This window comes from Amphibalanus amphitrite, unplaced genomic scaffold (assembly GCF_019059575.1).
Source record: "Amphibalanus amphitrite isolate SeventyFive unplaced genomic scaffold, NRLGWU_Aamphi_draft 002302F_arrow, whole genome shotgun sequence".
NCBI lineage: Eukaryota > Metazoa > Arthropoda > Thecostraca > Balanomorpha > Balanidae > Amphibalanus > Amphibalanus amphitrite.
Genome location: NW_024883777.1, coordinates 8,335 through 22,045, shown reverse-complemented (window position 1 = coordinate 22,045; position 13,711 = coordinate 8,335). Strand labels below are relative to the sequence as shown.

At 51.8% G+C, this 13,711-nt stretch overlaps 1 protein-coding gene across 3 annotated transcripts; it reads left to right on the top strand.

Annotated features, from left to right (window-relative positions):
- Positions 1-7,594: 7,594 nt before the first annotated feature.
- Positions 7,595-13,296, top strand: LOC122376783 (nucleosome-remodeling factor subunit BPTF-like). Of its 3 annotated transcripts, none has more exons than XM_043356727.1 (2): positions 7,595-7,900; positions 10,299-13,296. In XM_043356727.1, exon 2 carries the CDS (start codon positions 11,768-11,770, stop codon positions 13,124-13,126), a length of 1,359 nt encoding a protein of 452 aa, XP_043212662.1. In that variant the 5' UTR covers positions 7,595-7,900; positions 10,299-11,767; the 3' UTR covers positions 13,127-13,296. The 3 variants fall into 3 exon arrangements, with proteins under 3 accessions (XP_043212662.1, XP_043212661.1, XP_043212664.1); XM_043356726.1 differs by having other exon boundaries at positions 10,299-11,725; XM_043356729.1 differs by having other exon boundaries at positions 7,603-7,900; positions 11,950-13,296.
- The last annotated feature ends 415 nt before the right edge of the window (positions 13,297-13,711 follow it).

The window sequence follows — 13,711 nt, the reverse complement described above, 5'->3', positions numbered from 1 at the left end:
TGGATTTCGGTTGTGCAGCTTCGAATTTCCATTTCCAGCTTCCCACCCATTACCGCACTGATTCCCATATTGAGCCGTACCAGCTTCAACAGATGAACCGTAGCTTAATGTCTAATGACGTATGGCAGCGTGTTACTGCCAGCATTGCTGAGGATGTACATTTTGATGATGCACTAGAGAATATGCCGCCGATGCAGATGAAGGCAACCATGCTCTCCGCTTTGAAGCAACGGATTAAAGTACTCAAAGTTAGGGATCGTCATTACTTTAGGACAGTAGTTATTCCTTCAGTGTCGGTCACTACAACAGCTGTGTTGGTTGCGTTAGTGCTTCTAACTGTAAAGTACGCCCGATGTCTGACGTTCAGCCCCTCTGTCCGCCCCGACTTCTCATCCCCTGACATAAATCCTAACCCCGACTCGACTCATGACGACTCTGCACCGGACCAAACGACCGACACCAGCCCTGGAGGACACGACAAACACCTGACTTGGCTCCCCATCTGTCACCGCCCATAAGATACTGCCGCTCGTCTTCTTTGTCTCGGCAGAAACAAGAGACCAGCCTATCGAACCGAGAGATATGAAACCGGGCCCCGGAGGCCGCCAGACACCACAGAGGCTGACTGGCGCCGAGGTCGCAGCCGGTCATGGAGACAAAGACTGGATGACCTGCCAGGCTGCCGCCGGTCAACGGGTACCCCAGGTGACACCACACAGGCGCGGCGCATCAGCTGACGCTGCTGCTGTCGGGTGACAGAACTGACGTCGGCTGACAATACCTGACGTCGGCGACACAACGAAGCCGCCCGGACTCGGTGCTCTGCTGACCAACGGTAACGTCGTTCCGCCCGGCACTGGGTACACACTCGATGCCCTCAGGGTCTCGTGGTGCGCGGTGAGCACCAGAGCCGCCCACGGGACCCCACAGCCGGCGGAACGTCCTACATCAGCACCGTGTCCCCGACACCTGTTCACCTGGACCCCATCGCCCCGGTGCCCCGGTACAGTATCAGTGGACTTTTAATGGTTCGATAGAGACTGAAAGTATGAACAATGAGCAATAGTGTAAGTGACAGAGGCAGAGATGGGTGAGTGAGTCACATGAACTGCAACCAGAAGTGAACTTTGAACTGAACTGGTGAACTCTTATTAACAGTAACTACTTCTTCAACTACGAGACTTTAATATCATCGACCGTCTTTTCTGTTCTTATATATCGCTAGTGTTGTGTTATATTGTGTTATGTTGTGTTGTACTGGGATGTGTTGTGGTATGCGTGTGGTGTTGTATTATGTGTTGTTGTGTTGTGAATGATATGACTAACTTGTGTTGTACGTCATATCCTTTCCCATAAAGTAATTGAAGTTGAAATTATGATTTATTTGAATCAAATTTCAAAAGGACCTCGCAGTTGTGATGTAACGAAGTACCTTCCCTTTCCTCTCAATTAGCCTCCTTGCCGACCGCCCCGCGTTAATTCCTAATATGGTAATCCTTTCATGATTGGCCCCGAGATATGACGTACATGTATGACGTGTAGCTTTGTGTGCCGGCCGAGCCGTGGCCGGGCCGGAGCGGGCGGAGCCCCCGGCATTCGACTGTCGGGCCTGGTCACTTGAGGCCACACATTTACTAACCTCTTGGCTAAAGGCAATAAAAGTCAGAAGGAACATCTTCTTTTAAAACACAACGCGAGAATTCAGGTTATATTTCTCTATCACGGGCGCAAGGTTACACCGTTGGCAGTTTCCAAAATGTTGAAATAGTCAACATTTTACCTTTGGTGACCTCTGGTGACCTGACCTTTGACCTGACCCCAAAATGACCAAGTGTTTTCGTCCTTATTTTGGACGTTCTTTCGATTGCCGCTTACCGCGTGTCGCTCCGTGGCCCAGGAGCCGAGTTAGAAGGGGGCGGGTGTTCAGACACCCCGGCCCGGCGCGGAATCTCAGAGCACCGGCCCGGCGCGGGTTAAAAACATCTGATATAAGATCATACTTGCGCCTTCCAGTTACTACCCTTGCACAGAAGTTGATAATCTTTTGAAGCCTCCTATGGTTTCTGTCTGAGGCGGTCCCAAAAACCGATATACGAGTACAATATCTAACGTGAGACATGACAAGACCATGCAAATAGTAGGTATCACATTTTCCGGGAGGTAGTACCGAATATTACTGAAGCCTATCAGCATACCAAAACACTTGTGACCGTGTGCCACTTCCAGTAGCGCGGGAACCGGGGGGCTGGCGGGGGCTGAGCCCCCCCCCCCAACATTTCGGCTAGGGGGGGCTCGTAATGTATTTGAGCCCCCCCCCCCCCCCCTCAGCTGTAGGAATCGAAATAGAAAATCTACCAACATAAATTCATAGATTCATACATAGGCGCGGGAATCGGGGGAGGGGGCAGTGGGGGAAGATTGCCCCCACAACTCTGGGGCCGTGGGGGCGGTGCCCCACAACTTTTCATGAGGCCATGAACCGTTGGGGCAGCTTGTCCTCCCCAAATTAGGGGTTGTGGGTCACAAAGGAAGAAAGCATGTGTGAAAATCCACCTCTTTCACTGGCTCGGCAACTCATTTGGCAGATTAAAACCTTGATTCCAGGTTGCCACTCAGCTGATATGGAATACCTCACTTTTTTGCAAACATTTTTGTTTTTTTCAACAAAGGTCTGAAAAATAAGTGGCCTAAAACCGGTGAGAAAACTAGATTTGGGTGTACCCTAGGTTGATCTATAGTATGGTTCAGTAACGGCCAGCATAAGTGCGCGTTCTAAAAAGCGTGCCGATGTTTGTGGCCCATGCCAATGCATGTCAGCTGGTAGAGTTGGCATGGTTGATTGGGTTTGCTTGGAACGTAAGATGTACGGGATCCTAGCGACAATCTCCTTCGCTCAGCACCATTCAGTGGTAGGCTCAGCACACGCACAGTTGCGTGTCAAAGCCAACCTAACTATTATAGGACGACCGTTGCTGACACCTAATTTCTTAGAACAAGCATTGTCTGCCCCAAGCAATCCGTTGTGTAGGAGTGGATCCGAGGGGTCCTTAACCCTCGCCCATGCAGGGGGGGGTTGGTGCAGCCCCCCCCCCCCTGAGGATTTTTGGAAATAGTGCAAAAACGGCGGCGCGCAGCGCCGCCAAATTTTGGGTACCTTTTGGGGCAAACCTTGCGCATCTTTTGATAAAAAAAAAATTGACCGGGTCATGTCAGGTCACGGAGTTATGACGTCACAAAGGGAACAGCCTCCGACCGGATTTTCACAAACTGAGTGCCAACGCCCGAGGTTTCCTGCCGGTGGTACGGACATCGGTTGATGGATCGTGATGAAACTTCCCATGCGTTGGGGCAAGTATTGGCTATCATATGGTATAAGAAACTTGACCGGGTCAGGTCAGGTCACGGAGCTATGACGTCACAAGAGGAACAGCGTCCGGTACTATTTTTGAAAAGCGCCCGAACCACTATTTTGCTAATTCTTGTCACGTCAATGGGAATATGCAGCAATATTAGCTTCTATAGGGAGCAAATGGACCTCCCAAATCCAAAAATACAATCAGATTTCAAAAATTTAAATTTTGATTTTTCGAATTTCTGCCGCCGACTGTGACCTTGCCGACTTCCGGCGCTCCCAACGCGCCATTTTTAGAGCTAGGGAAACGAAATACATACCAAACGATAGAGAATTGATCAAGTAACACGACAGTGAAGGTTTCAAGTCGATATCTCCCACCGTTTTGCCGCAATCGCCGCGGAAAGTTGAAAAAGTCTATTTTTTCCGAAAATTTGACCTTTGACCGGTCAAAAGTAGGTCAAATGTTGACCTAGGACCAAAAATATACCACCAATCGCGAGATCTCGGCGAGAGCAATCCGTTGGTCTTTTCCGCTAAGCTCTACGACGCTTCGTTTTCAAACGCCAAGGGGGGGTCGCACCAACCCCCCCCCCCCCTGCATGGGCGAAGGTGGCAGATCGCCGTTTACGGGCGAGGGTTAAAGGGATCCTCCCACCTTAACATTAGATTTGAGTTGAGATAGCCAAAATGGGGTCCCTGGCTCACAATTACCGGTTTCGGCACTCACAACATCGAGAAATGCCTTAAATCGGAAATATTGAATTTCAAAATTGCAGCATTTTGATTCAGAGGGGCTAATGCATAGGAATACCCCTCTGAATGTGTGACGTCAGCGCAGATATCTAACGATTTCTAAATGTTTGACTAAAACGTTTTGTAGCACGCGGTGGTATATGCTGCTTTGCGCGCAACAAATGCCGCACTTTCAAATAAAGTCGCTAGGAACAGCGGAGATCCCAAAAAGTAAACAAAAGTAAAAGTCTAATATCTTGAAAACCGGTGAATATTTTTCGGTGAAATTTGGTATATTTATTTATTTATTTATTTATTTTATTCAGGCCTCCCTCCAACGGGCTCTTGTGTTGTCCCAATTATAGGAGGGCTCCATCTCCTCCCGGCCACAATACCCCACCCCCCAGGCTACGGCTGAAGTGGGAGCCTACCCCACACCTGGTGACACAGCCGGGGACGACGCCCGCGGAACGGGCGGAACCGGGAATCGAACCCGAATCCGGCACCGCCCGCACCGCGGGTCGACGCCTTAACCGACTGCGCCACCAGGGCCGCTATATATTCTTTTTTGCTCTTTCTGAACCGAGCGACATCACTTTCATGCCAATTCATAAGCTTTTTTGAAGGTGGGAGGGTCCCTTTAATCTGGAGTGAATACGGTGCTGGATTTTAGTGCTTCGATTTTTAACGTTTCACTGCCCAGGTCAAACGAAGTCACATACTCACCAACGTTTTGCAGGCCAAGTTACTACAGTTTATGTGCTAGAGAATCTGCTTTTGATCGCAATTGTTCCTATTCACATATCCAACAATATCTGTGCAGCTGTCTTTTTTTTATTCACCTTTAACCCTCGCCGGCCGAGGGGGGGGGCGGGAGCCGCCCCCCCCCCCATAGGGTTTTTTCGCGATAGCTCCGAACACGTTGGCGATAGAGAGCTGAAACTTGGCATGCCTGACCTTTGATTCAAGCCGCATCTTTTGACACCAACCGCATTTTTGTGTCAGGTCAGGTCACTGACCTATGACGTCATAAGTGAACCTCTGCACTAGTGGTGCCAATTTCATGAAATTTCAATTCCAATTCCGATCCAATTCCAAGAAATTGCCAAGTAAATTTCCAATTTTGTCCAAAGCGGGGGCTATTCCAATTTTTAACGATTTTTGCATTTTTTGCGTAAATTTTAAAAGTGTTTAAAAGCGTTTTAAAGGCCTCCGTTTTAAAATTTTAAATTTTAAAGGCCTTGTGTTCCGATTAATTTCCAAAAAATGTTAAGAATTCCGTCCAAATTCCAAATTGGAATTGGACAAAAATTGGAATTCCAAGAAAAGAAATTCCGATTGGCACCAATACTCTGCACGGTCTTCAGATGTCGCAACTTCGCAACGCCCTCACTGCCAGAGGAGATGTCACAGGGAAATGAAACTTGCAGGATCTAGTATCCATTATGAGTCTCACAACTTGTATATCTCGGATTTTTCCTTAAGGTTATATGAGGTCAGGTCATTTTCGTGACCTCACCATTATAAGTCAATGGGGAAAATGAAAACTGCTATTCTGGCGCCGGGAATGATCCCCAACTATCTCAAGCACACAGAATCTTGATTTGATGCACTCCTTGCAAGGTTAAATGCGTCACTTTTGCGATATTGACCTTGCGTGACGTCATTTATGACGTCATCAAGGTCATATTAGTTTTCGTCAATAACTCCCGATCAAATTGAGCTAGCGAGTCGGGAAAGCCACCAATGGACTCAGGAAGACCTGCCGAATCGAATGATATGCAGCATGACCTCTTTCGACCAACTTTGTGACCTGGGGGTGCTGACCTGACCTTGACCTGAGGTCAACACCCTAGGTTGACCTGACCCAAACAAAAAGTATATCATTCGACGCGCCTGAGCGAGGCGAACACGATGCTGCCAAAATCGCGGCTCTGCGGCCGTATTTGCGAAGTTATTCACCAAAAACTGAACCGTACCTTGGGGCACTTGACCTGACCTCAGAGGTCACCGGTTGACCTAGAACCTTAAAATCGGGTACCAATCTCTGCGTCTCGTAACGGCGCACACGCTCGTTTTTTCCGCGACGCGCTAGCTCCACCAGGGGCGAAACGGCGAGGGGTGTTGTACCCGCCCCCCCCCCCCTCGGCCGGTGCGTATGTAGAAAACCAATAGGTCCGGCGAGGGTTAATCGCTGTGACAGCTTCGCAGTGTGCGCTGGTCACTTTCAGGGGCTCCACTATACGGTCGCAGGTGGGGAGGGGGATGTTCAACCCTAAAACGCACCCTTTATGCATAAAGCTTCATTACGAAAGTCAAATCATTGGGGGTCCGGCCCCCCGTGACCCCACCGCGCCGGTGCGGTGGAGCCCGTGGTCACTTTCATTGGAATAAGTAAGACAATGAGGAATGCTAGCCTGTACGCTTGTAGTGCAGGGAACGGAACGTGCAGTTGCGATACATGCTTTTTAATGAAAATAGCTGACACCGGTTAATAAAGCCACCGCTTAATAAATCCAAAACACCTTGACCAAGGTGGATTTATTAAGCGGATTCCACTGCAATACCGGGTGGCAGCGCCGGCAGCGCCGCCTGTAGAAGCAGAGTGAAACAGCGACGGTTCCTAGATGTCGCCTCGCTACAGGCCACTGCTTTCACGATGTCAAAGACAAACTGATTTAGTGGGTGAAATATTGAACACATTTTCCTACAGGGTCTTTCATAATGAATGTTACTTTTGAAAGAGCCATTTCTCAGGACATATATGTTCCTCATGTAATATGTACCATCACATGAAACAGAAACACATCAGCGTTTTTGCACACACAACTTTCATTTTAATACTCCTCAGGAATTTTCCACTGATCGCCCTTAATTAAGGCACACGTTTCGGCCCTCTGATGAAGGTGTCGCACCCCGCGCCTCACAACGTCTGGGTCCAGGCTTCCAGCAAACCCTTCCACTGTGGTTCGCAGTGGATGGCTGCAGGAGGGTTTTGTCTCAGATCAACCAATGCGACTCCCCAAAGCCAGTAGTCCAGCGGGGAGAGGTCAGGACTCCGTGGTGGCCATGGTCGCTCGGTGAGGCGGCTGATAACGCGCTCTTCGAAATTTTCGATCAGCCACTGGCGCAACAGCTGCCGTGGTGTGCACTGTGGCACCATCCTGCTGGAACCACAGGCCGTCTATTTGAACCTTGTCCCTGACCTGAGGCAGAAGCATTCCTTGAGCAGCCTGAGGTAAGCCACCCCGTTCAGTGTTGACCCAGGGGAGAGCCAATGGCTGAAGACTTGTCCGTCGACCGTAATCCGTAATGCGTTTTGGTGGTGTCGACATACTCTGCTTTTGCGTGAAAGAAAATTGGCGTTGTGAATTTTTTATTTTTTTGGAACAAAACCCTAATCAATTTGCAACAATACCCATATAAAATTCACGCGGAAGTGATAAATTAAGAGCTCCTAACTAAATGTTCAAAAGTAACATTCATTATGAAAGACCCTGTAGCTCTAACGCCCCGCAAAGTGTGCAAGCTGCTGAAAACAAGCATCTGTTGCATATCAGCGCACATATGCGCCCCATTATTTGACCCAGACCCCGTCCCTATGGAAGTACGGTCCGTCCTTGCCCAGCCAGCCGTCAGGCAGGGATGAGTCAGCCGGTTTCGAGTAAGCCGCTAAGATGCTAAGACCAGAATGAGACGGAGCCCCTCCCCCGCGACCGTGACGCCGGCCGCACGGTATAAAGCCGGTCGAAGTCGGTGGATCCTCACATTCGAGTAGTGGCCATCTACTCAGTGGCACAACAAGAACACTAGGTGAGTGCGCCGCGCCGGCGGCATCGCGTGCGATATACGATACCGGGAGTCTGTGAATGTGATAGTCAGCCGGCGACCGGACGCCGTCAGTCTGACCTGACCTGACCTGAGCTGAGGTCGAGTGGTGATTTTGTGACGTACTAGGCCTTGACGAGGGTAAAGTGGTGTGCTCTTGGGTATCTGCCCATCTGCAGGTAAGAAGAGGTGGCTTTAAACGATACACTTTTACCAAAATCGTCAAGTAACATAATTATAACCCACCTAAAAACTGATTGTTAACTTTCCTTAACTCATCTATGATCTAAGCGCCGTCTAAATGGATATGTTATCAATAAAGTTCAGCAAAATTATCCATATGAAAAGGCTGAAATCCCAAAGGCAGTGTTTTCATTGGCAAATTAATCGCATTTGCAAAAAGTACTAACTACCTAGTACGGGTCCATTATGTTGAATAGGGCCAAAAAGACTAAAAATTTCATTGAAACTGGTTAAAAGTTCTAAAATAGCCTACAAATCCCATTATCGAGTCGATAAGTCACTGCGACTTTATAACAATAGCTACCTACCTTACCAACTCCGTTAGCATGGACACACAAAACAACCTACAACGCATATTTGTCGAAAAAGCGTAAGAAAAGTTGATTTACACAGGATGAACAATAAATGCAACAAATACCTATCGCAAATCGTTACCCTAGATTCGTCATCAAATCGATAACAGTTAATTACTACGGGCTAAATCGTTATTAAGTTAGATGTGTCTATTTTTAATTCGTAATGATTTTAACCCGCGCCGGGCCGGGGGGGTGTTTGAACACCCCCCCCCCCTTGCGGTTTTTCGCAGATATTTCAAAAACGGCGGCGCGTAGCGCCGCCGTTTTTGGCACACCTGTTCATGCATCTTTTCCGTACATGTTGTGAAAATTTCAGACCCAGGTCACCTTAGGTCAGGTCACCAGGTCACGCCAAGTGACCTCACCTCAGAAAAATAAGAATGCTCGTCATAGCTACACCGACTGAACGATTGCCTTGAAACTTCCAGCGATTGATAAGAGCAACACTATCTATAAAATGTATATCTCGGAATTTTGATATCGGTGACCTAAGGTCAGGTCAATTTTGCGGCCTCTCCATTAGGTATAAGTCAATGGGAGAAAATTGAAAAGCGTCTGTTTTGCACGAACGCTATTCTATACACTCTCAAACATCGAGATGTAGGTAAAATAGACACACTGAACCAGAAAATGGCAACTGTGACCCCTCGTTATGTCCCCAAGGTCATCTCAGGTCACGAACAGAATCTAACAGTTTTTCGATGATAACTTCTGATAGAGGCGTGCTAGAGCGCTGAAAACGCCTTAGCTGTGTTCGGCTCGACGTTGCGGTTCGACTGATATGCAACATGACCTTTTCCGGTCAGGTCATGACCTTGACCTGAGGTCAAATTTTCAAGTTGACCTTTCAAGGTCAAATTATAGTTCATTCGACGCGTCTCGACGAGAGGAACACGATGTGGCAAAAGTAATGTCATAGCTCTTTTGAGTCAAAAGTTATTGCCGAAAAAACGTTTTTCGTAAAAACGGCTATTTTTGGAGTTTTTGCCCTCTGGAGGCTAAACCGTTGACCTGAGGTCAAATCTGAGAACATTACTCAGAAAGGTCTGTAAAAGGGCTATCGAATGCGCTTTTTTGCAGCGCTGTAGCTCTATTGGTTCCCGAGATAGCCGTTGGCAGTTTCCAAAATGTTGAAATAGTCAACATTTTACCTTTGGTGACATCTGGTGACCTGACCTTTGACCTGACCCAAAAAATGATCGAAGTGTTTTCGTCCTTATTTTTGACGTTCTTTCGATTGCCGCTTACCGCGTGTCGCTACATGGGCCAGGAGCCGAGTTAGAAGGGGGGGGGTGTTCAGACACCCCCCCCCCCCGCGGCCCGGCGCGGAATCTCAGAGCACCGGCCCGGCGCGGGTTAAGACTAGTGATTAAAGACGTACGATTTTAAGGTGATTTTAGAGTAACGATTTGCTAGAGGTCTTTGTTGCATTCATTCTCTCAAAGTTAACAAAAAAATGCATCATTTAATTCCAAGTAGACGTGAGCGATGGCAAAGAGGAGAGGACCGAGGATGCGCCGACCGTGTTTGTTCGACCGCTCGGAACCCCCGCCGGCCAGAGTGGGCAGTAAAGTCCATCCAATCTCATGCAGCTGCAGCTTACCGATATCACATGTATCCGCTCCGTTCGCAGCCGGAATAGAGAGGCAGGTACATGCCGGTGAGAAGTGATTGGACTTTATTGCCCACTGCCCGCCAGTTGTTCAGCCGCGGTACCAAACAGAGCCATTCAAAAGGTCCAATCACTGATCCCCGTGTACCTGCCCTCCTGTTCTGTGTTGCAGAATGTGGCGGATCCTGGTTTCCCTCTTGCTGCTGGCTGCGGCCGACGCCCAGCTCGGTTCGGGCTTCCCGAGCAACCTGGACCTGGCCGATGGCTACCTGCCGCCGCCGGGACCGGGCAACCCGGAGCCCAACACGGCGCCCTGCGAGCAGCCCAAGACCATCTACCGCACGCAGACGCAGCAGGTCACCAACACGGTGACGCGCACCGTGGTGCAGACGGTGCCGCAGCGGGTCGAGCAGACGCGCGTCGTCACCAGCGTGGTGCCCAGCACCCTGGTGCGCACCAGCGTCACCACCATCGTCTCGCCCGTGGTGCGCACCCAAGTGCGGACCAGCGTCGTCCAGCGCCAGAGCACCCGCATCGTCGACGTGCCCGGCCAGACGCGCGTGGTGACCCAAACCCAGACGCAGAGCCAGGTCACCTTCAACACGAGGCAGAGCGTCGTCGAGCGCACCCAGGTGGTCACCAGCACACAGATTCGCGTCTCCAACGTCGTGCAGCGCGTCACGCAGACCGTCACCCGGACGGTGCCGCAAGTGGTCTACGTCACGAGGACGCAGCAGATCCCCGGACGCACTGTCGTCATCACGCAAACGGAGCAGCGCCAGACCACCAGCGTGCAGCAGTACCAGCCGCCGGCGCAGACCAGGGTGACGACACAGCAGCAGTACAGGACGCGCACCGAGATCCAGCAGGTGCCCGGACCCGTCATCACCCAGTCCAGCAACGTCGTGCGCACTCAGGTGGTGCAGAGCACGAGGGTGCAACAGGTGCCCCAGCTCAGCACGCGCGTCGTCCAGGTCACCAGCGTGCGCGAGCAGACCACGACGCAGACGCAGCGTGTGACGCAGACCCGGGTGGTGACGGTGACGCAGACGCAGACCGTGCCCGTGGTGGTGACGCAGACCCAGGAGCGTCTGGTCACCGTGCCCGTGGAGCTCACCCAGACGCGTACCGTCGTGCGGACGGTGCCCGGACAGAACGTCGTGCGCACCGCCGTCCGGACGCAGACCCAGACGCAGACCGTGCGCGGCCAGGACCGCATCATCACCGACTACCGCACCATCGACAACGTCCGGACGCGCGTCCTCACCAGCACCGTCATCCAGCCGTCGGTCGTCACCCGGGTCACCACCAGCACCGAGCCGTGCGAGGGCTACAACTACCAGGAGCCCAGCAACCCCCTCAGATTCTAGAGGGCCCCCACCATACACCGTCCACACGGCGGCGGCCACAGGCCAACGCGGTAGTCCGCCAACCGCCTGGCGGTCGTCGCTCCATCATCTGTTAAGCTGAATAAGTTATGCGCGTGTCCACCAACGACTACACTGAAAGTGCCACAGCTGCCCCTGACCATGTGACAACATAAGGCTGACATGTACTTACTCGTCATCAAATGATCAATAAACCACGCTAAAAAATTGAGCAGCGATATGTTCATTACGAAAGACTGCCAATGATGCGAAAATGCCAACAGTCTTTCAGGTAAGCATGCATGCTTTTTCATGCCTGTACCCCTGCGCTTGCTCGTCTTGCCCTGTACCCTCTATGTGCTTGGACTCGTCGCCCTTTGCGATTCATGGCACTCTGCTGTTTCACCTCAGCTGGCTTCTGAGGTCTGACGGTCGTTGTGTGGCGTTCTGTTGCAGGATGCGCTCGTTGCTGGCTCTGACATGTCTGGTGGCGTCGGCGCTGGCTGCGCCGCAGTTTGCCGGCCAGCCGTACCTGCCGCCTCCGACGCCCAGCTACCCCAACCCGTCCACATCGTGTCCGCCCGTTAACGACGTCTACCGCACCACCTACGTCACCAACACCGTCAACCGGGACGTGGTGCGAACCAGCCAGGTGGTGGTGCCGCAGACCGTCTACGTGACACGCACGCAGGTGGTGCCCACCGTACAGACGCGCCAGGTCGTGTCCACCCAGATCGTGGCCACCACCCAGCTCCAGCAGGTCGTCTCCACGGTCGTGCGCACCTCCATCGTGACGCAGAGCCGTCGCGGCCAGGATCGCGTCATCCAGCAGACGGTCACCCGCACTGTGCCTGTCGTGCGGACCATCACCGAGACGCAGACGCGCGTCCTGACGCAGACGGTGCCGCGAGAGGTCGTGACGACGCGCGTCTCCACGCAGGTGGTGCAGCAGACGCGCCAGGTGCCGCAGATCTCCACCCAGACCAGCGTCGTCCAGCGCCAGCTGCCCGACCAGACTCAGGTGCGCACCCAGTACGTCACGCAGACGGTCGTGCGGACCCAGACGCTGCCGGCGCAGACGGTCCTGCGCACCGTCACGCAAACGCAGACGATCGTGCAGACGCAGACGCAGCGGCTGCCCGCCCAGACCGTCACCGTCTCGCGCACCCAGGTGCTGACGCGTACCCAGGAGGTGGTCAGCACCCAGTACGTGCCGCAGGTGGTCACGCAGACGCAGACCAACTACAACACGCAGATCCGCACCGCCTACCGGACGCAGCAGGTCCAGGTGACGTCCACCAGCGTGCAGCAGCGCGTGCTCTCGCAGACCCAGGTGCGCACCGATGTGCGCCAGCGCACCGTCACCCAGACCGACTACCGGACGGCCACCGTCACCAGCGTGCAGCAGCTGCCCGGACAGACGAGCACGCAGACGCGCATCCAGTACGTCACGCTCACCCAGCAGGTGCCGGGCGCCACCCGCACCATCGTACAGACCCGGACCAACGCGCGCACCGTCACCCAGACGTCCACCGTGGTGCGCGCCCAGGTCAGCACCGTCTACCGCACCCAGGTGGTCAAGGCGACCTGCGGATACAACTACGACGCGCCCAGCAACCCGCTCCAGTTCTAGACACGCCCTCCACCATTCGCCCCGCCATCAATTGTTACAATAACTTATGTTGTCACGTGGTCAGACAACAGCCGCGCACATTCAGTGTAACCGTGTAAGAGTGTGGACATCTTCAAAGCCAAACGTCTCATACACAGCTGTAACGAAATAAAAGTGTCCATAAAAACAGACAGGGTGTTTTGTTTCTACTCTACTATAGACTAAATGGTGAGAAGGACGGATGTTGACACATAGGTACCGAAAACAGTATATGTTGATGGTCACAACACTCAAATGATAGCTAAAAATATATGCAGATAAAAAGCTCGAGTGGTTACACATCAAACCTTTTCGATAAATCCACTATGGGTGTTTCACTAAAAGTGTCAAAAAGTAAAAGGCCCTAATGCACATAATAACAATGTTTTCTATGGACATTTGCACATCATTCCATCCGCGATTGTTGGACATTTGAATATATAAAAATGATATCACCGTCACTCAAACCTATTCCACATATCCGCCGCTTCTTTCGATGCACCGTTTCGGCACGTGTCCGGAGGTGCCTCACAGCCCGTTTTCATCTTCAGCGTCCAGACTGTCGGC